This window comes from Esox lucius, chromosome 1, assembly GCF_011004845.1.
Source record: "Esox lucius isolate fEsoLuc1 chromosome 1, fEsoLuc1.pri, whole genome shotgun sequence".
Lineage (NCBI taxonomy): Eukaryota > Metazoa > Chordata > Actinopteri > Esociformes > Esocidae > Esox > Esox lucius.
Genome location: NC_047569.1, coordinates 28159007 through 28181833, shown reverse-complemented (window position 1 = coordinate 28181833; position 22827 = coordinate 28159007). Strand labels below are relative to the sequence as shown.

Genomic DNA, 22827 nt, shown 5'->3' with positions numbered 1-22827 from the left:
GGTAAGCGTTTGACGCGTCTCTCATAAGTGCAAATATTAATAAAACTGTTAGAATGTGCCAAGAGAACTTCGTCTCTGTACTTCCTTCTAAAAGAGTTCTGATCGATAGAATTGCCATCACATACTTTACAGGCTGTAAATCTGAAGCAAACTAAGGGCTTATTCAACTTGAAAGTGAATGGGTTTAATTATTTTTAATTCAACATTGTAACCTTTTACAGTGTATTAGAGGCACTTACGCAAGTATCCCTGCACGTATCTAGAAATGTACATTAGAACAAGCCGCTTGATAGAGCAGTCTAAGGATGTGCTGTCTAAGATTAGGAAAAGTTACCTAGGTTGTCTACTGAACACAATTTGATACATTTTACATGTACTTCTATTACCGATGGATGGGCCAAAACCAATCTTAGAAAGCAATACAAAACTGCAAAACTGCAAAATAACACTTATTACCGGTTCCGGTCGGCTAAACACAAAGGTGCGAGTGCTGGATGTAGCAGTGACCTCCGTAGCACATTCTGACACTTCTGTTCCTCAATATAGTAGGAGAGTAACTGTACATTTGTGTAAATGTAAAAAGTCCTGTTAGCAAAATGAAAACCAGAACTATTTTGGCTACGTCCGCCATTGCACAAAATCGCCTCATGTAAACAAAGCAGATAACAGGGCACACTCTGGCGTAACGTTTCTTCTGTTACCGGTCCGTATAGAGCATCCTGGGTTCACGGGAATATGTAAACTATAATACATAAATCTATGGCACCACTTGTAGAAATCCTTTGTAACATATTGTAGCGAACTTGGTAACTCCACTACTAGCCGCCCTTAGCAGCAAGGCTCCATTTGGAGCAGTAGGTGGGGCACCAGTCAACAGAAGTGAAGGACACGGGTTTTGCGAAGGGTTCGAATACTTATTTCACTCATTCAAATGCAAATCAATTAATCACATTTTTGACATGCGTTTTTCTGGATTTTTTTGTTGTTATTCTGTCTCTCACTGTTCTAATAAACCTACCATTAAAGTTATAGACTGATCATTTCTTTGTCAGTGGGCAAATACTTTTTTCCCCTCACTGTATACAAAGACCTCAAACAGAAGCTGACAATCTAGTCTTTAACCTCATAGTGATTTTTTATTTCAAAATGAGCCAAAAGAGCAAAATGTATCACTGTTCCAACAATTATAATACTTCTTTAATGACTAATTAATTAAGGAAGAAATGAATTAAGTTTTCCCCTAATGACTTAATGAGGTCTCATGGGTGGGGGGTGCAGTGTGGAGTGTTTTACCTTTGTGTGTGCAATAAGCAGACAGTTGGAGTGCTCATGCTCACAGGCAATTTGGTACTGAGGCAGCATGTCCACCAACTGCTGGACGAAATGGATGACTTCTTCATGCCACGGCACGTTGGCCATGGTCAGGCTACTGGCTGAGCTTTCCCCACAGTACGTCACTCCCTGGAGGGGGGAGGGAGGGGGAGAGAGAGAGAGAGAGATCACATGGAGGAATGAAGAGAAAGTGGGTAGAAAGAAAAGTGTTATCTTAAAATGTCATCATCCTAACTAGAAGCTTACAAAATTAAGCAATGCTTGCTCTATGGGTGACTGGGTTGCTTTATATTTTATGGTGTGTGTACTTTATTTTTGTACATCTGCATGTGGTAGTTAGCATTAGTAACAATTTATTTGGTAATGTTTGTAAAAAAAAAATTATGTACAGCAGTGTTTTCAACCTTTAACCTGAAACCTACATTTGGGTCATATTTTCCTTCCGATAGAACAGTAGGTCAATCCCTAAGACATTTTCTGTGTTGGAGGGTTGGGGAAGTCACCGAAAGGTTGCTGGTTCAAACATTTGAGATACACTTATAGGTGTGTGGAACAGCCCAAACACAAGCATGCCATTTTACATTAATTTCTCCATCATCCAAACCTTGCCAAACAGCGTATTCATTCTAACCCAGAAACACAATACATCCCATTTAGTTTTCGCCCCCAGACAGGATCAAGGAGGTAGAGATTGGTCATCTTTATCGCCTATAGAAAAGGTTGGTGGAATGGAGGGCATAGAGATCTCAAGAGAGCAAAAGAGTTCGCCTCGGCCTCCGAACTTCACCCCCAAAACTATTCAACCTCTTTTTCCTCCACAACCCCTCGCCAACACCACTCTGTTGTCCAGTTGCAGTGGGTGAGTGTGGTGTTGATCTCCCGAGGATGATAAGGAATGGGGGACGGCAGACGGCTAGACGGGCGTCAGGGAGGACTGATGAGGGACCCCACGTGTCATCAGTCTGGCCTGTGGGCCTGTCGAATAACGATCCCAGACACTGGCTGGGGTATAAATCACACCAGGACTAGAGAGGGAGAGAGAGAGAGAGGAGAGCCCAGCTCACAAATACCACAGCTCCTTACGCCTGTTATGGAATTGATCAACTGCGTGTGTGGGCAACATGTATCTCTGTAGGTTAAAACCTGTCTCCAATCACTCTCCCATTTCCCACCTGCAGAACAGTGGTGGCGGTGGTGGGGAGTAGTAATGTGGGACTGTTTTGTGATACATCAGGAATATTGCAGAAAGGCCATCAACTGTGATGTATGGTGTGCATCGTCAAGAACAAGGGTGCTTGTGAATAGCTGATAAGTTATGTATCAACGACAGAGTCCCTACCACCTGCAGAAACCCAGAGACAGACAGACACACACACACACACACACAGTTCATCGCCTGCCTTTTAGGACACACTGCGACACACGGAGAACAAGATGGTATTATTCACACAGAAAGCCCCCCAAAACACACATTAATATTGAGAATACTGCTAAAGTAAGACGCCCTTATGTTCACCCACCCCTGCCAACACACCTTCGCTAAAGAATTTATACCACCCTCGCAGTGAGCTTTGTCATGAATCAATGATCTGTGCTTATCGGAGTCCAGGGCTGGTGCATTCCATCATGGTGTCAGCTCCAATTCTCCGGTGAAATACTAATTGCTAAATGCTAGGATGTAATGCTTTAGTCGAAACGTGCCCAGAGCAAAGGCTGCCCTGAGCATCTAAGTTACACAGGCTAACAGGTAGGGCTGTCACGATTAGGACATTTTAGTTGACAGTTGTCTCACAAATTATTGCGATTAACGATTTGTTTATATTGTAAATTGTGTGCCACTATTAAAATGTAAGCTAAATAATATTGTAGGCCTAAAGATACACGTGATGGATGCGGTGATGGTTCTTCAGATTTGCGGTGTTTCCCACTTACAATAAAAAATGTCTGCGCATCGTGATGTTTCACCTCTCACTCTGCTGCAAAAACTTTAGCCTAGTTTTTTTAAATGGCCTTCCTCATGACGCAAAACGTGTCTCAACGCTCAGTTAACTAATTTTAAAAGAAATTCAAGGAACAATTCATTTTATTTTCAGACATTACTATGAAATGGGACTGTCACATTTTGGTTTAGCAGGATGCCAAGTGCGGAGTTAAAAGACAACAAAAGGGTTTAAAAAGGAAACATGGATGAAATGAAATGTCAAAAGTCGACTTACAATATTAGTAAACATATATTACACACGCTTGAGTGTTGTTGTTTTTTGGTCGGATCAGCGTTAGTCTATTAAATAATAATTGTGCAAAATTGCACAACGGTGTATTGGTGTAAAACAATTCTAAACTAGTTTTAAACATGCTGAAAACTAAGAAGCAAATACGTTTCATTAAATGATCTGTGCCTTTAATCCTGCAGAGCTGTCAAACGATTTTCTGCTCCCATGCACTAAACATCTTAACAGATGGAAATTGACAATTTGTGTTGGTATTTGTTGAGAGGTTTCTAACATTGTCATAAAAATCCCTTACTCATGATTTTGGAATCAAAATATTGTGCAAAAAGAGCATTGTCATAAAGATTACTGCGATCTGACTCATAATCGCGATTAGGCAATTATGCAATCATTGTGACAGCCCTACCAACAGGGCAGTCTGGGAAGGAGGAGGGCAGCATAGTGTTTGCCCAAAGCACTAAGATACAGAACTAAAGAGTGACACACAACAGTGCTTACTGGTCTGATCAGTTTCAGTTTTCCTTGAGTGGAAGTAGAACGTCAAAAAGGTTACGGGGTCTTTAATGAGGCTGTGTTCAGCTCTTCTGTTAGCATGCAGACACTACAATCTATCATGGCCATAAACACCAATTACATTTTGTAAATATATAATTATATTTGTTTGGGTTTTCAGTGCAGACAGTTGTGCCACATAACCCAGAAGCATTAACTGTACAGCACACCCAACTTTGTTTGGTTATAGCTTTGGTTAGCCTATATTAAATGCACCAACACAAAAAAAAAATTGGAAGCTCATTTCCTTCCATAGTTCACCCATTACATGTTTTGAGTACACTACCATAACCACTACCGCAAATGAGAATCCTGATATCCCAACTGTAATTCTGCTACCAAAAATGTCTTGTCATGGTGATTGAATTTATATGAAATTACTTTTTAATTATACATGTTCTCTTTTACAGAAAGTGATTTAATTGATTAATAGCAACTAAGTCCAACAATTATTTTGACTCTTTGACTAGCAGGTTGTAGCTTTGTACAACTTATCGCAAATATTATATTTATATACACATACACAGGTTGAGACAATGACTAACATTTTAATTAATTCCTTAGAATGAATGAAAATTATACCACATTGAAACATGAAGAAAAGGGACCTTTTTCAGCTTAAAAGGTTACAGAAATATCATCCACAACTATTTGGAAGAGTTAATAGTTGCAGACTACTGTGAGTAGAATTTTAGACCATTGTTTAAAATGATTTGAGGGGTTATTACAAGCCTTAGCAGAGCTGGTCCATGGTAATGTGAGAGGAGTTTTCAACGTTTTCTAATGAGGACAAGTGAATCACAGTCATATATGGCTTTCAAGTCATACATTTTGCAGTCTGGAGCTTGGACTGTGTACTATGCAGGTCTTTGTATATACAGTCCCTGCCTGTCCAATGTAGAGAGGGCTCCATTTGGCGCTGCCTCCCTTTCTGGTGATTTAACACCATTTTTCTAGTCGTCAGAGAAAAAGGGACAGACTCTAAATCCTACATTCAAAACAAGACCAAAGTGGACTACAAACAGTTGTTGCTAGGCAACAACATATCACCTATCCGACTGAGGCATGCTTCTGGTTATGAAATTCGAAGGGGGGGGTATATGAGAGATGTGCCATTGTGCTATTCATCTAGAATAACTGCTGGGCTGGCAAAGGAAGAGACTAATGCGAACCAGAATACCATAAACCTGAAAATATGCTTATGGTAAAAAATTACATTTGTGAACGACTTAACTATGAAGAATTAGCAGACTTTACAGGCTTAACAGTTTACCCCAAAGTCCATGAGTATGTTGAACGACACTATATCACCTCTCATTGGCGGGTGAATTGTGCAGCAGTCAGTTGAATGATGTCGTACAGTGAGCGAGTTTAGCATGAGCGCTCCTCGAAGGAATGAATGAAAATGTTGTCGGTCATTGTCCCAACCTGCTGTTGACAATGAGAGCAGTAGAATAAACCTGAAGCAATTTAGACTGTTTGATGTGCATCAGGTTGGTTAGTTAGCTTATCTAAACTAGTCGTGAGTAGAACTGCATGAGGTACAGCTCCAAAATCTTCTCTCCACCCTATGGCAAAATGTGTAAACAAATGTGTTAAGAGATAAAAAAAAATAATAATAATTATATTCAGTCATATCATTATGAAAACCTCTCTGAGAATAGGTCACGGAGACAATGCTGATTTTCAAAGCACTACAAAGATTTAAGTTTCAGAACACTACTGACATTTACTTAAATAGTGACAGGCACTCCAATGTCTTGTCACTATGACAACTGCAGATTGATGCTCCTCTCCTTTGCTGTCATTAAAGTGTAACCCTGTCTACCTCAAAGTGTAACCCTGTCTACCTCAAAGTGTAACCCTGTCTACCTCAAAGTGTAACCCTGTCTACCTCAAAGTGTAACCCTGTCTACCTCAAAGTGTAACCCGGTCTACCTCAAAGTGTAACCCGGTCTACCTCAAAGTGTAACCCGGTCTACCTCAAAGTGTAACCCGGTCTACCTCAAAGTGTAACTCTCTTTACCCCAGTAGAGTGTAAGTCTCTCTACCCCAGAGTGTAAGTCTCTCTACCCCAGAGTGTAAGTCTCTCTACCCCAGAGTGTAAGTCTCTCTACCCCAGAGTGTAAGTCTCTCTACCCCAGAGTGCAAGTCTCTCTACCCCAGAGTGCAAGTCTCTCTACCCCAGAGTGCAAGTCTCTCTACCCCAGAGTGCAAGTCTCTCTACCCCAGAGTGCAAGTCTCTCTACCCCAGAGTGCAAGTCTCTCTACCCCAGAGTGCAAGTCTCTCTACCCCAGAGTGCAAGTCTCTCTACCCCAGAGTGCAAGTCTCTCTACCCCAGAGTGCAAGTCTCTCTACCCCAGAGTGTAAGTCTCTCTACCCCAGAGTGTAAGTCTCTCTACCCCAGAGTGTAAGTCTCTCTACCCCAGAGTGTAAGTCTCTCTACCCCAGAGTGTAAGTCTCTCTACCCCAGAGTGTAAGTCTCTCTACCCCAGAGTGTAATCCCATTGAAGGGTAAACTCTATCCCATTGAAGGGTAAACTCTATCCCATTGAAGGGTAAACTCTATCCCATTGAAGGGTAAACTCTATCCCATTGAAGGGTAAACTCTATCCCATTGAAGGGTAAACTCTATCCCATTGAAGGGTAAACTCTATCCCATTGAAGGGTAAACTCTATCCCATTGAAGGGTAAACTCTATCCCATTGAAGGGTAAATATCTCTGATGGATCTGATGCTCCTCTCATTAAAGTGTAAGTCCCTCTACCACAATTTCAGCCTTTTACCTGCATATAAGAAAATAATTTCACGTAAAAAGTTGTGGATGGCGGGAATTGCTCATGAATATTAACTTCAGGTATCAGTCAAATGATTAAAGTGCTGAAGGGTTACGCCCCATTTCTATGTGTCTGAAATCTTACAGGGTCTGGCTGGCTCTGCTGATGGCAATAAGTCAAAGAGGGAGAGTGATGGTGAGTCAGTGCAATAAAATGCAACCATTGTGACTGTTGAGGTTAAGGACTTCTCCCCACCAGAATCGCACAGTGCAACCGATGACCAAAACCCAGCTGGTCAGGTTCTGTATCAATTTGAATAGTTGGCACAGCTAGACTTAGCTAGACATAACATAACTATAGAACTATAACATAACTATATCGGTCTGTCGTGGTGAAGACCGATTTACCAGTCAATCTACGTTCCTACTCTCACCTATGGTCATGAGCTTTGGGTCATGACCGAAAGGACAAGATCCCGGATACAGGCGGCCGAAATGAGCTTTCTCCGCAGGGTGGCCGGGCGATCCCTTAGAGATAGGGTGAGAAGCTCGGTCACCCGGGAGGAGCTCAGAGTAGAGCCGCTGCTCCTCCACATCGAGAGGGGTCAGCTGAGGTGGCTTGGGCATCTTTTTCGGATGCCTCCGGAACGCCTTCCTGGGAAGGTGTTCCGGTCCCGTCCCACTGGGAGGAGACCCCGGGGAAGACCTAGGACACGCTGGAGGGACTATGTCTCCCTGCTGGCCTGGGAACGCCTCGGTGTCCCCCCGGAAGAGCAGGAGGAAGTGTCTGGGGAGAGGGAAGTCTGGGCATCCCTGCTTAGACTGCTGCCCCCGCGACCCGGCCCCGGATAAGCGGAAGAAGATGGATGGATGGATGGAACATAACTATAACTCCATGACTCCTACATTCAAATATGCAGGGTATCTACAATGAGGCTTGAGTGTGCTTACCGAACCCCTCCCTTGAGATGTGAATTGAGGACTTCACACCCAATTCCCTATACAATGCACTACTTCTGACAAGGGACCAGACAGTACTGTACACTGTATATGGATTATGGTACCATTTAACAAAAAAGCCACTGTCTGGAGGGAGATCCCCCAATAATGACTGATGGTACAGGGAATTAATCTGAAGGGCATTTATTAAACAGCAGGGTAGCGCCAATTGTCAGCGTTTGGCATGAGGCATGATGAATCTCGGGTGTCATTAAAAAGCCATCATTTCGGACTCAATCGTTTAGATAATTTCATATTTAATATTATACATTAATAATAATTCATAAACTGACATTTTCTTTCTACACTGCTTTAGTTCCTTTGATAGGCACATCAGAATAGGCCCAACTGATCTTTGTCAGTGGAGAAGTATTCATGTTTGAATGGGGCAAGATGAAAAAAGGATAAAGTTATGGATCTTAAAACAATCAACAAAATAAGTTGAGAGAAACCATTTAATGTGCAAATGATTGGGTAAAACAACCTTAGACTATATGCATCCAATTAAAAAGATCCTTCAGGATTTTCAATCATGATTTTGAACCATTCTACAGCTCCAGAAATAATTAAGATACCACTGCACCTTTTTCTTTCCTTTCCAAAAAAGTCAAAAAGGAAGGTTTTGAGTGAGGAACAGAAGGCTTAAAATTAAGAGACCACTGCAAATTGAACGCTTCTAATCCTCACTCAAAACATTCCTTTTCAACTTTTTTGGAAAGTAAAAAAAAAAGTGCAATGTTCTATCAATTTTTTCCAGTGCTGCATATGATTTTCATTGGAGTTATGATATTGGATTACTTCTTACAGTGAGGGAAAAAATGGTTTGATCCCTGGCTGATTTTATAAATTTGCCCACTGACAAAGAAATACTCTCTCATCTCTCATCTTCATCCGCTTATCCGGTATTGGGTTGTGGGGACAGCAGCTCTAGCAGGGGACCCCAAACTTCCCTTTCCCGAGCCACATATGCCATCTCTGACTGGGGGATCCCGATGTGTTCCCAGGCCAGTGTCGAAATATAATCTCTCCAACTAGTCCTGGGCCTACCCCGAGGTCTCCTCCCAGCTGGACGTGCCTGCAACACCTCCCTAGGGAGACGTCCTGGGGGCATCCTTACCAGATGCCCGAACCACCTCAACTGGCTCCTTTCGATGCAAAGGAGCAGTGGCTCTACTCCGAGTTCCTCACGGATGGCTAAGTTGACAAAGAAATTATCAGTCAATAATTTTAATGGTTGGTTTATTTGAACAGTGAGAGACAGAATACCAACAAAAAAATCTAGAAAACGCATGTCAAAAATGTGATAAATTGATTTGAATTTTAATATGTGAAATAAGTATTTGACCCTTCTGCAAAACATGACTTAGTACTTGGTGGAAAAACCCTTGGTGGCAATCACAGAGGTCACACGTTTCTTGTGGTTGGCCACCAGGTATACACAAATCTCTTTGCAGATCTTCTCCAAGTCATTAAGGTTTTGAAGCTGACGTTTGGCAACTCGAACCTTCAGCTCCCTCCACAGATTTTCTATGGGATTAAGGTCTGGAGACTGGCTAGGCCACTCCAGGACCATAATGTGCTTCTTCTTGAGCAAGTCCTTTGTTGCCTTGGCCATGTGTTTTGGGTCATTGTCATGCTGGAATACCCATGCATGACCCATTTTCAATGCCCTGGCTGAGGGAAGGAGGTTCTCACCCATGATTTGACGGTACATGGCTTTGTCCATCGTCCCTTTGATGCTGTGAAGTTGTCCTGTTCCCTTAGCAGAAAAACACCCCCAAAGCATAATGTTTCCACCTCCATGTTTGACGGTGGGGATGGCGTTCTTGGGGTCATAGGCAGCTTCTTTTGTGTTTCTTCCATTTGCAAATAATCGCACCAACTGTCGTCACCACCTCACCAAGCCGCTTGCCGATGGTCTTGTAGCCCATTCCAACCTTGTGTAGGTCTACAATCTTGTCCCTGACATCCTTGGACAGCTCTTTGGTCTTGGCCATGGTGGAGAGTTTGGAATCTGATTGATTGATTGCTTCTGTGGACAGGTGTCTTTTATACAGGTAACGAGCTGTGATTAAGAGGACTCCTAATCTCAGCTCGTTACCTGTATAAAAGACACCTGGGAGCCAGAAATCTTTTTGATTGAGAGGGGATCAAATCCTTATTTCACTCATTAAAATTTGTTTTTCTGGATTTTGTTGTTCTTATTCTGTCTCTCACTGTTCAAATAAACCTACCATTAAAATAATAGACTGAAAATGTCTTTGTCAGTGGGCAAACATACAAAATCAACAAGAGATCAAAAACTGTATTCCCTCACTGTATAACCAATCCCATTAATCAGTCAGGCTACCAAAACTATGCTTAATCTCAAAATTAATTTCACATATACTGTACTAATGGTTTTAGCTTTGTAGCGCAAACGTGCCCGCACCTCATGGACCAGCGTCTCAACAATGTCCCCAACAGAGAATGCTTTTAGCTTCCGGAATCGTCTGAGGGCAGCCAGCAGGGTCGTGGCCAGAAGTAGCAGCGGCAATGGGAGACCGGGGAAGGCTGGAAGACGGAGATGGAGGAAGATGGCTAAGATATGGATGGTGCTGAAGCAGCTGCCAAAGCTACGACCAGCAGCATCCATTTCTCACAAACCCCCAATGGGAGGCTGCCTCAGAGGTGGGGCTACCTCCGTTAAAATGGGGATTTTCCTGAAGTTTTCCAATCTCCTTGACCTCCTGTACTCAACCTTTCATTTGAGTTTCAAAGTGTGTACACCAAATTTCCAGCGTACACCTGGCGTACACCCAAAACCACGGTGACTTTGAGATTTATCAATATGGACTAGGCGTACGGCACTCTCAAATCCTACGCCAGCTCAGGAGGTGGTGTACGCACGTTTTGAGTTAGTGCGGAAATGCGCAGAAAAAAAAATCCTAACGCACTGACAAACTAAAAGATAATATATATTATGACCCACTGTAAAAAAAAACAACAACATACTAATTACAAACTTCAGTGTTTATTTTTGTGCAACATGGACTTCAATGTTTAATTTGTGTGACTTTACCAAAGCATTTGATTTATATGTATTCCTTCAGATGCGAGCCTGTGCGCTTTACATGTCGTTTCAGGGTTAGGCCCGGCAGTTGCGCACGGACTGGGTTCAGTAATAAAAGGCTTTTAATGACCAAAATATAATTCAGACAGACTTCTTTTAAATAATAATAATAATGACATTCTTCTTCTAAATAACAATAAACGTCATTAATAATAAATATCATAAAATAATAAGACGAATATTACAAATTGTCATGCAATTATTAATGTGAATGAATGGTACTCCACATCACATCATCATCTTTTATTCCGCTTCCGCCAAATATTTTTTTTTTATATCTTTCTACCTCCCTGGTGATCGTCTCAATCTCCACGTCAGAGAAGTTTCTCTTTTTTGCCGTCTTCCGTGTGTCCATGGCGTAAAATGAGGGCGTGGGGGAAGTGGAGACTTGAATATATAGGGGCGTGTTATTCTAATGACGATCATTTTCAGCCGCGGCATTTATCAAGGGCAGGTATTGCGTATACCTGGATTTTAAAGCTTCATAAATCAGGTGGTGAGAGGAGTGTAAGAAAAATCTTACGCCAACATATACGCCCGTTTCTACGCAAGAATGATAAATGAGGGCCAATGTGTCTGTTCCATGTCTCTACCCATTACAGCTTACAGACTAAAATCAGAATAGTCAATAGCATCTGTCGAATGGTATAAAGAGAGGAAAGCAGAGAAACAGAATAGTTGAATTGGTCATTGAACATGTAAACTGTAATTTGGCAAATGGCCATCACTATAACCATTCAAATTGCAAAATAGGGGCCTGCACAATTTCACTTGTTGTCTCCTGTGTTTCTGCTGCATTAACACTGCAGACAGAACAAGGAGCCAGATTGCTCACTGGATGTATAAATCTGTATCAGGTTGTTATTTTTACTCCCCATGAGAAGCAGAAGTCCAATGGTTGCTCCTAGTCAAAAACTATTTATTGTTCCCAAAGTAGAATGTTACTGAGGGGACACGATTGTAAAAAATTACACTTATGTTAGGGGGAAACTGAGTTATCACCCATGTGCACTTTACAGAGTAGATATTTGAAAAAGAATGTGAATGCTACCAAAAGAGTCACTAGGACATCACTGGCTCATGCTTGGTTTTGCCAACCTCCTACCTAGGTTCTGTCCACTTGGCTGCATCCAATGGCAGTATTTGATATTATTTACTTGATAACAACATTCAGTACACTTCTACAAGCATTCTGTGAATATGTTAAACATTAAATTATTAAAAGTTAATTAAAATATATATATCCATTGCATATTTTTACTAATTGGCAAACATGTAGTAGGACAATTGGTGGACGTTGTGGATGGACTGTATTACCGGATTTTGTGAAAAGTTGAGAAACCATGAATTCTTATTTCTACTGGTAAATGTGTTTTAATGTTAGCTTTTGGCCAAGTAACAACAAAGGTATAGCCTATTCATGTATGTACAATCAGGGCTTACAGAACCTACAGATATAAAAAGTCTACACACCCCTGTGAAAATGCGAGGTTTTTGTGATGTAAAATAATGAGACAAAAATAAATCCTGTCAGAACTTTTACTGTAACCTATAATGTGAACAATTCAATGGAAAAACAAACTGAAATCTTCAAGGGGGAAAAATGAAAAATAAAAACCTGGTTGCATAAGTGTGCACACCCTCTTATAACTGGGAATGTGGCTGTGTTCAGAATGAACCAATCACATTCAAACTCATGTTAAATAGAAGTCATTACACACCTGCCATCATTTAAAGTGACTCTGGTAAATCACAAAGTTAAACTGTTCTATTAGGATTTTCCTGACATTTCCTTAGTTGCATCTCAGAGCAAAAGCCATGGTCCGCAGAGAGCTTCCAAAGCATCAGAGGGATCTCATTGTTGAAAGATATCAGTCAGGAGAAGTAAATACAAAATAATTTCCAAAGCATTAGATATACCATAGAATGCAGTAAAGACAGTCATCATCAAGTGGAGAAAATATGGCACAACAGAAACATTACCAAGAACTGGATGTCCCACCAAAATTGATGAAAAGACGAGAAGAAAACTGGTCAGGGAGGCTTCCAAGAGGCCTACAGCAACATTATAGGAACTGCAGGAATTTCTGGCAAGTACTGGCTGTGAGCTATGTGACAACAATCTCCCGTATTCTTCATATGAATGGGCTTTTCTTACAAAGAAAAACATCCAAGCCTGGCTGAAGTTTGCAAAAACGAACAAAGTCCCCCAAAAGCAAGTGGGAAAATGTGTTATGGTCTGACAAAACCAAGGTTGAACTATTTGGCCATAATTCCAAAAGGTATGTTTGGCGCAATAACAACACTGCACATCACCCAAAGAACATCATACACACAGTGAAGCATGGTGGTGGCAGCATCATGCTTTGGGGCTGTTTTTCTTCAGCTGGAACCGGGGCCTCAGTCAGGGTGGAGGGTATTATGAACAGTTACAAATACCAGGCAATTTTGGCACAAAACCTTCAGGCGTCTGTCAGAAAGCTGAAGATGAAGAGGAAGCACGACAACGCACACATCCAAATCCACAAAAGCATGGCTTCACCAGAAGAAGATTAACGTTTTGGAATGGCCCATCCAGAGCCCAGACCTGTATCCAATTGAACATCCGTGGGGTGATCTGAAGAGCGCTGTGCACAGGAGATGTCCACGCAATCTGACAGATTTGGAGCGCTTTTGCAAAGAAGATTGCTAATAGAATTATACCCAAAAAGACTGATTGCTGTAATAAAATCAAAAGGTGCTTCAACAAAGTATTAGTTTAAGGGTGTGCACACTTATGCAACCAGGTGAGTTTTTTACTTTTTCCCCCTCGAAGATCTCAGTCTATTTTTCAATTGAATTGTTCACGTTGTAGGTCACATTAAAGGTGGAAAATGTTCTGACATGATTTATCTTTGTCTCATTCTTTTACATCACAAGAATCAGGCATTATAACAGGGGTGTGTAGACTTTTTATATCCACTGTATATGTAATCTGCTAGGCAAACGGTGAAAGAGCATGAATTTGGAAATTATTATAGGGGAAAAAATATTCTGGTGAATGTATCATGTTTTTGTTATTCTTTGTTGGCATGGTATAAGCAGAATATATGTGAATGAGCCATTTACCCGTGAGTTCTGTTGTGGATACTTATGGGTGCATTACTGTCACCAAGCACACAAAATAGAATTTTTCCTAAAAACGTTATCAAATTAATGTTTTAATATTAAACCATGTACATAAAATATATGCCAGTTGTCGTGGTAATTCTGCTGTTGGATCTGGACCATGATGTCTTTTGATCCGACACCAGATATCTCTCAGATCAATCTGGGCATCAGAGAAGACTTAAACTGTGTGCTAAAACAAAACCAAAAAATCTTTAAAAGTAGAACTGTGTCACCTCGGAACTCTCATGGTACAGCAAACTGAAAGATCTCACACAAATTAAGCCTGTATGGTCCAAATGAAATCAAAAATTAATGAGATTAAAAATTAAGTACAAATACTTCTTGACATGAAGACATTGGCCACAGCCCAACTGAACTCTATCCAAGGAGACAGAAACGAATGGCTGAGACACTTCGGCCAATGTAGACCCTGCGACCACATGGAGGATTGCTAACTCACCACATTCTGTGTTCTGATGACCAACCACAGCTAGAGTCTAACGCTTACCGCTTCATCTTACTGAATTGTTGGCTGCTAAATGCTGTAAGCCAATCGGAAACGGGAGAAGTAAAAGCCAACGGGAGAGAGCCAAAAGGGTATTTCTGGTGCGTGCACAAAACACAGCATTACACAGAGTTCTCTGCTGAGTAGTCGTCAGTGTGAACATGATGGGGATGAGGTGCTAACTGCTCAAACCCAGCGCCTGTGTGTCCAACCCTAAAGTCAGGGCCACCACTTAAACTTGTCTGCTGGTTATTTGTCCTACCACTGGCCTGAATACCTTCTGACTTATCCTTCGATCTGCATTATACATGTCCCCATATAATATTCTAACTAAGAATATTAAACGTTTTCTTTAATTAAGCATGTGTGCTCGGAGTTCAATGTCTAAACAGATGGGCCTTTGAAAAGTTCACAACTTTTGAAAGTATTAATACTAAAGTTAAAGCACGCTAGTTACAGTATAAATACTTTAACAAAATACCTACATTAATAAAAAATAAAGAATACTGGCAATGTAGAATAGTGTTTGACATTGTATAAGACTGACACTAATAATAAATTGTTGTAAGGGTAAATAGGAACTAACAAGGACACAATTACTTTACCATCAGGGAACCAATAAAGTTGCTGTGAAATTTTCTGGATGAAAAATGTTCTGGATGAATCCCAAAGAACATTCTATGGAAGTTACAGACAGTTCTAAAACTAATACATCTGCATACAGATGAAAATGTGAACCACTCCTTTGAAGATACTGTGTTGAGTCCATACTATATAGTTTATAAGAGAGGCATTTATTAATGATGAATAGGAAAATTGTGGGTTCAGATAGTGTCTGTGTGACAGTATGAGAGCAAAATATTTAATGTCACTCTTCAAAACAACAGAGTCTGTGGTTTCAACTCTGCAGAAACAATGCTGCAGAAACTGCCTTATTTGTTAGTGTTAATTTGTCCAATTTAAATGTAATGTGGGAGAGGGCTGTCTAGGAGTAAAACAATATTCATAAATCCATTAACTTAACCTTGAAGATTGAACTTAATTATAATCTCTGGTACAGTATGACAAATATGCAATAGATGTGGTGTGAATATATTTAAATAGCCTTTAAAAAATTTACTATTTTTCATCAAGTTCATTAAAAGTTTATGGAGATTCTTACCAATGAATGTATTAAAACTGTATTATATTTAGTTCACAGTGTATAAACGTTGATGACACAGTCTTATAAACATCTTGCCAGACCGAGGTAATGTTGCAAGTAAAAAAAAAATCTACTTTCAGGGTCACACTACCTTTTATTGTGGCCAGCCTAAGGCACACCTGTGCAATAATCATTTTGTCTAATCAGCATCTCGATATTCCAAACCTGTGAGATGGATGGATTATCTCAGCAAAGGAGAAGTGCTCACTAACACAGATTTAGACAGATTTGTGAACAATATGAGAGAAATAGGCCTTTTGTGTACATAGAGAAAGTCTTAGATCTTTGAGATCAGCTCATGATAAATGGGGGCAAAAACAAGTGTTGCGTTTATAATTTTGTTCAGTGTATTTTTGTTTAAAAATCTGTGCCACAGATGTGAGCCACTCAAGGACATTCACAGACTTGCCCTGAAGGCAGTCCAGCATTATCATGGCGGTGTGCTTCGGGTCACTGTCGTGCTGAAAGGTTAATCTTTGCCCCAGTTTAAGGTCATGTGTGCTGTGGATCTTCAAGTACCTTCACATGCTACACCATAGGGATGGTATTAGCCCGGTGATGAATGGTACCATGTTTTTCACCCGACATAGCGCTTGGAACTCAGGCCTAGTATTTTGATTTTGGTCTCACCAGACCAGAGAAAAATTTTCCTTGTGCTCTCAGAGTCCTTCAGTCCGTCTACTGAAGGAGAGGCTTCCATCTAGAAACTCTACCACAAAGGTCTGAATGATGGAGTGCTGCACAGACGGTTGTCCTTCTGGTAGGTTTTCCCATCTACACAGAGAAATTCTGGTCTGTTATAGGGGCAATTTGGATTCTTGGTAACCTTTCTGACCAAGGCTATTCTTGTCCAGTTACTTAGTTTGGCCAGACAGCCAGCTCTAGAAAGAATTGTGGTGGTTACTAATTTCTTCAATTTCACAATGGAGTCCACTGTGCCCCTGGGAACTTTGTTGTGGAAATTCTTGAACTGATGTATACTTGGTCCTATACAAGGTCTGTTTGGAGGAGTGGGCCAAAATCCCTGCTGCAGTGTGCACAAACCTGGTCAAGAACTACAGGAAACGTATGATCTCTGTAATTGCAAACAAAGGTTTCTGTACCAAATATTAAGTTCTGCATTTCTGATGTATCAAATACTTATGTCATGCAATAAAATGCTAATTAATTACTTAAAAATCATACAATGTGATTTTCTGGATTTTTGTTTTAGATTCCGTCACTCACAGTTGAAGTGTACCTATGATAAAAATGACAGACCTCTACATGCTTTGTAAGTAGGAAACCTGCAAAATAGTCAGTGTATCAAATACTTGTTCTCCCCACTGTATATGCGCACATGCCGATTGTGCTTGTTCTGTATGATATTGTGGCCCGAGCCCTGGGCATTTGTCAATATCTGGTTGTGGTCGACACGTAGTAAAGGCATTTGTCCATTTTGGACTACACCCCTAAATGCATTGAAGCAAGTGTAGGTTGGAGTATCCGGCGGATCACTCCCTGATTGTTCCTTGATTTTAGTGACTTCATGCATCTGTTCTCTGTTAACTTGGCCTTTCTTGAGAGTTTTTTCCCCCCTACTGTTGCTGTGTTGATAAGATAAGCGATTTTTTTTGCAAACAGCAACGATATTAGATGGGTAGAGCAATAACTCTGAACTTTCAGTTAACGTGGGATATCGGCTAAGTTGGGCGCATGACGTCTCTTACTACAGACAGTCTGAAGACCATGTCACGTTTTTGTGTGGAAACTTTCCTTGGCTCCAGGAAGGGGGGCAGACCCCCTGGGTTGGCCTTTACCAACCTTTCCCTTCAAATCAAAGTCACTTAGCACTAAGGGTTACATTCGAGTGTTCTGACGGTTCTCACCTGTGGTAATTTCCCCAACATGAGTATGTTCAGTTTTGTGTTAATCAAACGTTAAGAGAAAGCTCAATGTATTTTCCTTTCAATAGCTTTCATGTCAGAATATATGGTACAGTATATACAGTTTCCTGTAGACACCTACTTGTAGTGAGGGTAGAGACCTACAGTCATCCCCCATTGTTAATAACTAGAATAATCTTGCTGTCGATTATGTATGAACGTAGCGATTTTGGCTGACCGCCACTATTTGGTGTAACATAGACAGGCATTAAAGTGGGACAAATTCCCTGAACTTTAGGAAGTTTATTAAGTCATGATGTTTGTGTTGACACAACTTAGTTTGGTCATTGCCTGTGGAAATGCACATTTTGATATGCTAATTTGGGAGTTTCACTGGGTGAGACAACTTTGTTTATGGGTTATACAGATTTACAAGTAACCCTATAATCTGCTGATTCCAGTCAACTATGCCCCCTAGGCAAATACCAGATCCCCCTCTCCTACATTCCTTTTCTCATCCAAACATGGGGACTCGGTACCTTTAACTAGTAACCCATATTTACATGTATAGGACCAAGTATACATCAGTTCAAGAATTTCCACAACAATCCATCCTCTTGATACCAAATCAACCAGTTTTAGTTAAAGGCTCTATAGCTGCAGGCCGGGTCGGAAGTGATGGTCACTTAGGGAACAGTGAATTTTCTGGTACTGGTGACAATCACTTCCGACCTGGCCTGCAGCTATAGAGCCTTTAGCCAAAACTGGTCCTTTTGGCATTCACAAAGGAGAACACACAGATTCTCCTGACATGGCTGATAAAGCAGCTAGAATGAAGACAACTAGAGCTGTGTCATGGTAACCTGCATTTGAGCTATGAAGGACAACACCTTGGAATATACATCTGACTTTCACGTTCTGTTACACTGGTCTGCCAAGAAATGGTTCATAACTGACTGTCTGACATTTGAAGGAGCCGAACATTTGTGATGACTTTAGAAGTACACCTAATTGGAACCATGAGAGGACCTTTCAGTGAATCAAGCAATTGGCATGAGAGGACTTTGTTCCAGTGACAAATTGAAGGATGTATTCAGTGATAGGTGTTTACACACCCACGTGTCGCTGCTACATACCCCATAATGTCGGTATATGTGTCACCTGAAATTACTTCCTTTGACCAATGATTTTAACATAAAAAGGTTTTGCTGTACTATGTTACAATTCTGTATAATGAAAATGTGTGATCTTGGAGTTAATAGGAAGGCAATGGTCTGGAAGCATGTAAATGAGGATCCAGACATTTCAGATTTGTCCCTTTCTTTAAGTATAAGGGTCATGATATCGACAGGGTCATGTTGTTACTGAGTACTGTTTTGTTGCAGTCTACATCTTAATGAGTAAACTGTTTAAGGATTGATACCAAGGGTTGATTTGGTATCAAGAGCATGGATTGTTGTGGAAATTCTTGAACTGATGTATACTTGGTCCTATACATGTAAATATGGGTTACTAGTTAAAAGGTACTGAGTCTCCATGTTTGGATGAGAAAAGGAATGTAGGAGAGGGGGATCTGGTATTTGCCTAGGGGGCATAGTTGACTGGAATCAGCAGATTATAGGGTTACTTGTAAATCGGTATAACCCATCAGTGTCTATCTGTTGTTTGTCCAGACGCTGTGAGTCCTCCTCAAGAGTTGAGAAGCTTACCCATGTGGGGGAGGACAGCCTGTCCCTTTGTTTGAAGCCCAGGATATGTGATGGAACAATGGGAATGTGTTTTATTGACACAAGACAGATGGGCAGCATCTTACCACACCCCTTTTTCCACTATAAGTACTGATGACTGTTCATGTATTAAAGTTAGAGACTCCTCGGAAGATTATTTTGTAAGCATTTGGACCGTCTCTCCATTTGCAAATAAACTTAATTATGCCAAGATAATTTTGTCTCTCTACTTCCTCCTTTAAGAGTTCTGATTGATGAAATTGCCATCAAAACTTTCAATGCTATTAATTAAAAAAATAAAAATACATACCCAGATCTATGCTTACTATGCTGACTAAATCCTGTGCAAACCATTGAATTTGTCACAGGTGGACTCCAATATGAATCATCAATATTTATCAAGGATGATAAAAGGATACAGGATGCATTTGAACTCAATTTGCAGTGGCAAGGGATCTGAATATTTATGCAAATGAGGGATTTAGGTTCTCAATTTTCAATATGTCATTCTGGGGTAATGTGCGCAGATTGATGGCAAAATATATTTAATCAATTATAAATTATGTCCATAACACAACAGAATGTGGAGAAAGTAAAGGGATCAGCAACCTTCAGATGGCACTATGTTATATAATAACATAATAATAACAAATCGCATTTAATAAAAATGACACTGCTCAAAACAATGAAGGGAACACTTAAATCACACATCGGGTCTCGATGAACTAAATATATTAAAGATCCAAATCTTTACTCTACATTGCGTAATTTGTTGAGAAAAAAATTACAACCACGGGCAATGGAATCCAAATCATCAACCGATTGAGGGCTGGATTCAAACTCACACCGAAATTCCAAGTAAACAGTTGAAATCACAGGCTGTGAATTTCATTACGGCAACGTATAATGTGTAGTGTGTATGGCCCCCACATGACTGTATGCACTCCCGACAACGTCTGGGCAGGCTCCTGATGAGACAGTGGATGGTGTCCTGGGGTATCTCCTCCCAGACCTGGATCAGGGCATCCCTGAGCTCCTGGACAGTCTGTGGCGGCATCGGATGCACCAATACATAACGTCCCAGAGGTTCTCAATTGGATTCACATTTGGCCGGGCATTGTCCTGCACCAGGAGGAACCCAGGGCCCACTGCACCAGCGTAAGGTCTGATGACGGGTCTGAGGATTTCATCCCGGTGCCTAACAGCAGTCAGGGTACCGTTGGCTACTATGTGGAGGTCTATGTGACCCTCCAAGGATATATGCAGGCAGCATAAAGTTTACCACAGTATCTCCAGACTCTTTCACAGCTGTCACATGCTCAGTGTGAACCTGCTTTCATCTGTGAAGAGAACAGGTTGCCAATGGCGGACTTGCCAATTCTGGTGTTCTCTGGCGAATGCCACTCGTGCTGCATGGTGCTGGGCTGTGAGCACAGGTCCCACTAGAGTTCATCGGGCCCTAATGCCACCCTCATGGAGTCTGTTTCTGACGATTTGGTCAGAAACATGCACACCAGTAGCCCACTGGAGGTCATTTAGTAAGGCTCTGACACTGCTCCTCCTGTTCCATTTTTGGGGGTTGTCTTGCTGTTGCCTCGCCATTGCATCTGTTGTCACTATCAATTGCACCAAAACAGGTGACAGTGATTAACAATCATTTATGCTTCCTAACTGGACAGATTGATATCCCTGAAGTTTAATTTACTTGGTGTTATACTGGGTGATTACATGCTCCCTTAATCTTTTTGAGCAGTGTATATATAAGACTGTGTGGTTAATGTGTACATTTTACTGTTTCAAAAATAATCGGTTCAGTTATGTTGCCTTCTTCAGGCTACTGACTTGCCACCCAGCAATTGGATTGCAGGGTTTCAATCATGTTTTTCAGAGGACAAAGGAAATGTACTTTCTATCTTTACTACAGACATGAATTCATGTTTCCTGTTTGCTTCAAGGGACTTAATGGGCAAGTGTAGAAGGACCATCTCATTTTAAATCTCACTTTCTTTACTACCATTCCAGGAATAACTTTGACCTTTAAAATGAAACTAAGAGAAGACAGAAGACGAAGTAGTTCGGGAAATTAAATTGAGTGTAGTTTGCACATTTGTTTACCCCCGTTGCCTGTTTGACTTGCTCTATTTATTAAAATATAAAACAAAGTTATCCTAAAGAAATGTACAGTGTTTTCAGGAAGATTATAATCTGAGAGGTTTCTCGGATCCACTTCCTCACACAGCTGTGGATCAATAATTCATTTAATAGACTTCTACAACCCACATAATGATTTAATATGCGGTGGAGTCAGAGAGTGTTGGCTGATTTGTTTTCACAAAAACACTGCAGTACAGAGTAAATGAAACGAAGAGGAAAAGAATGGGAGAGAGAGAAACAAGGCAAAGAGATTGGGTGACTAAATCATATTTACAACTGTACACCTTGAGACAAAGCTCTGAGTTCAAAGTTGTCCTGTTTCTTAGTTCTTGTCATGGAAAACTAATAAGTGACAAGCAATGGAGGGACAGAGATAGAGTGGATGGAGGAGCCACCACCAACAGTACCTTGACCTCGATGAAGTCAGGCTGTCCCAGAGAGATGAGCTCGGAGTAGGACTTCAGTTCGTCTACGTTCCACGCCTTCACCAGAGTCAGTCTGTACACTGTCCTCTGTCTCTGAAAGGTAGAGGCAGAGAGAGAGAGAATTTGTTAAGAAGGTTGCTCGCTAGTACCTCAAACACCACAAACTGTCACTTCAGGTGGAAACTCAAGAACAATAAAAGAAATCCCATCATTGGGGAGGGAGGTACATTTGCTACATTGTTTTTATCTGATTCCGGCCCCCTGGTGTGACTTCCTGGTCAGTTGTTTTCAAAGAAACCAGAAAGTTGCTCTGTGACAGAATGACAATGTAACCTCAAGCTGCACACGTCAAATCTGATGTTGAAATAATGTACTGTCTACTACTACAAAGTGTTTACCTATAAAAACAAGGACAAATAGCCATGGAATGTCCTCTAAGTGGTAAGATGTTTTAAACTAATTCCTGTTGAATGCTATCCACTGAAAAAGACAGCACTTAATAACTTACAATAAAATGTTGAAGATACACGTTTTTAGAGGTTGTATGCATGAGACAGACATGGCCAACCACACAAAGAAATTCTTACTTTCTGATAACTGAACTAATAACCACAGAAAAACAGTAGCAACCCTAGATAATTTCCATGGTGTGTACGTGTGTGTTGTTGGCATGGGTGTCTGCCATGTGTGACCCCGGATGAGCAGAGAAAGTGTAGTGTGGCCAAGGTGTAAAGGGTCCTTGATAATGCAGCAGCCTTCCTACAGACATCATTTCAGAGATGTGCATTTAATTT

At 41.0% G+C, this 22827-nt stretch overlaps 1 protein-coding gene across 2 annotated transcripts in view; it reads right to left on the bottom strand.

Annotated features, from left to right (window-relative positions):
- Positions 1-22827, bottom strand: part of tyw1 (tRNA-yW synthesizing protein 1 homolog (S. cerevisiae)) — a 63068-nt gene that overhangs the window by 9684 nt on the left and 30557 nt on the right. Inside the window, exons 14-15 of one of the 2 annotated variants that reach the window (XM_010902239.3) lie at positions 22016-22126; positions 1294-1461 (exon numbers count right to left, since the gene is read on the bottom strand). In XM_010902239.3, the coding sequence (XP_010900541.1) occupies positions 1294-1461; positions 22016-22126 (279 nt within the window). The other variant, XM_010902316.3, reaches the window with a different exon arrangement.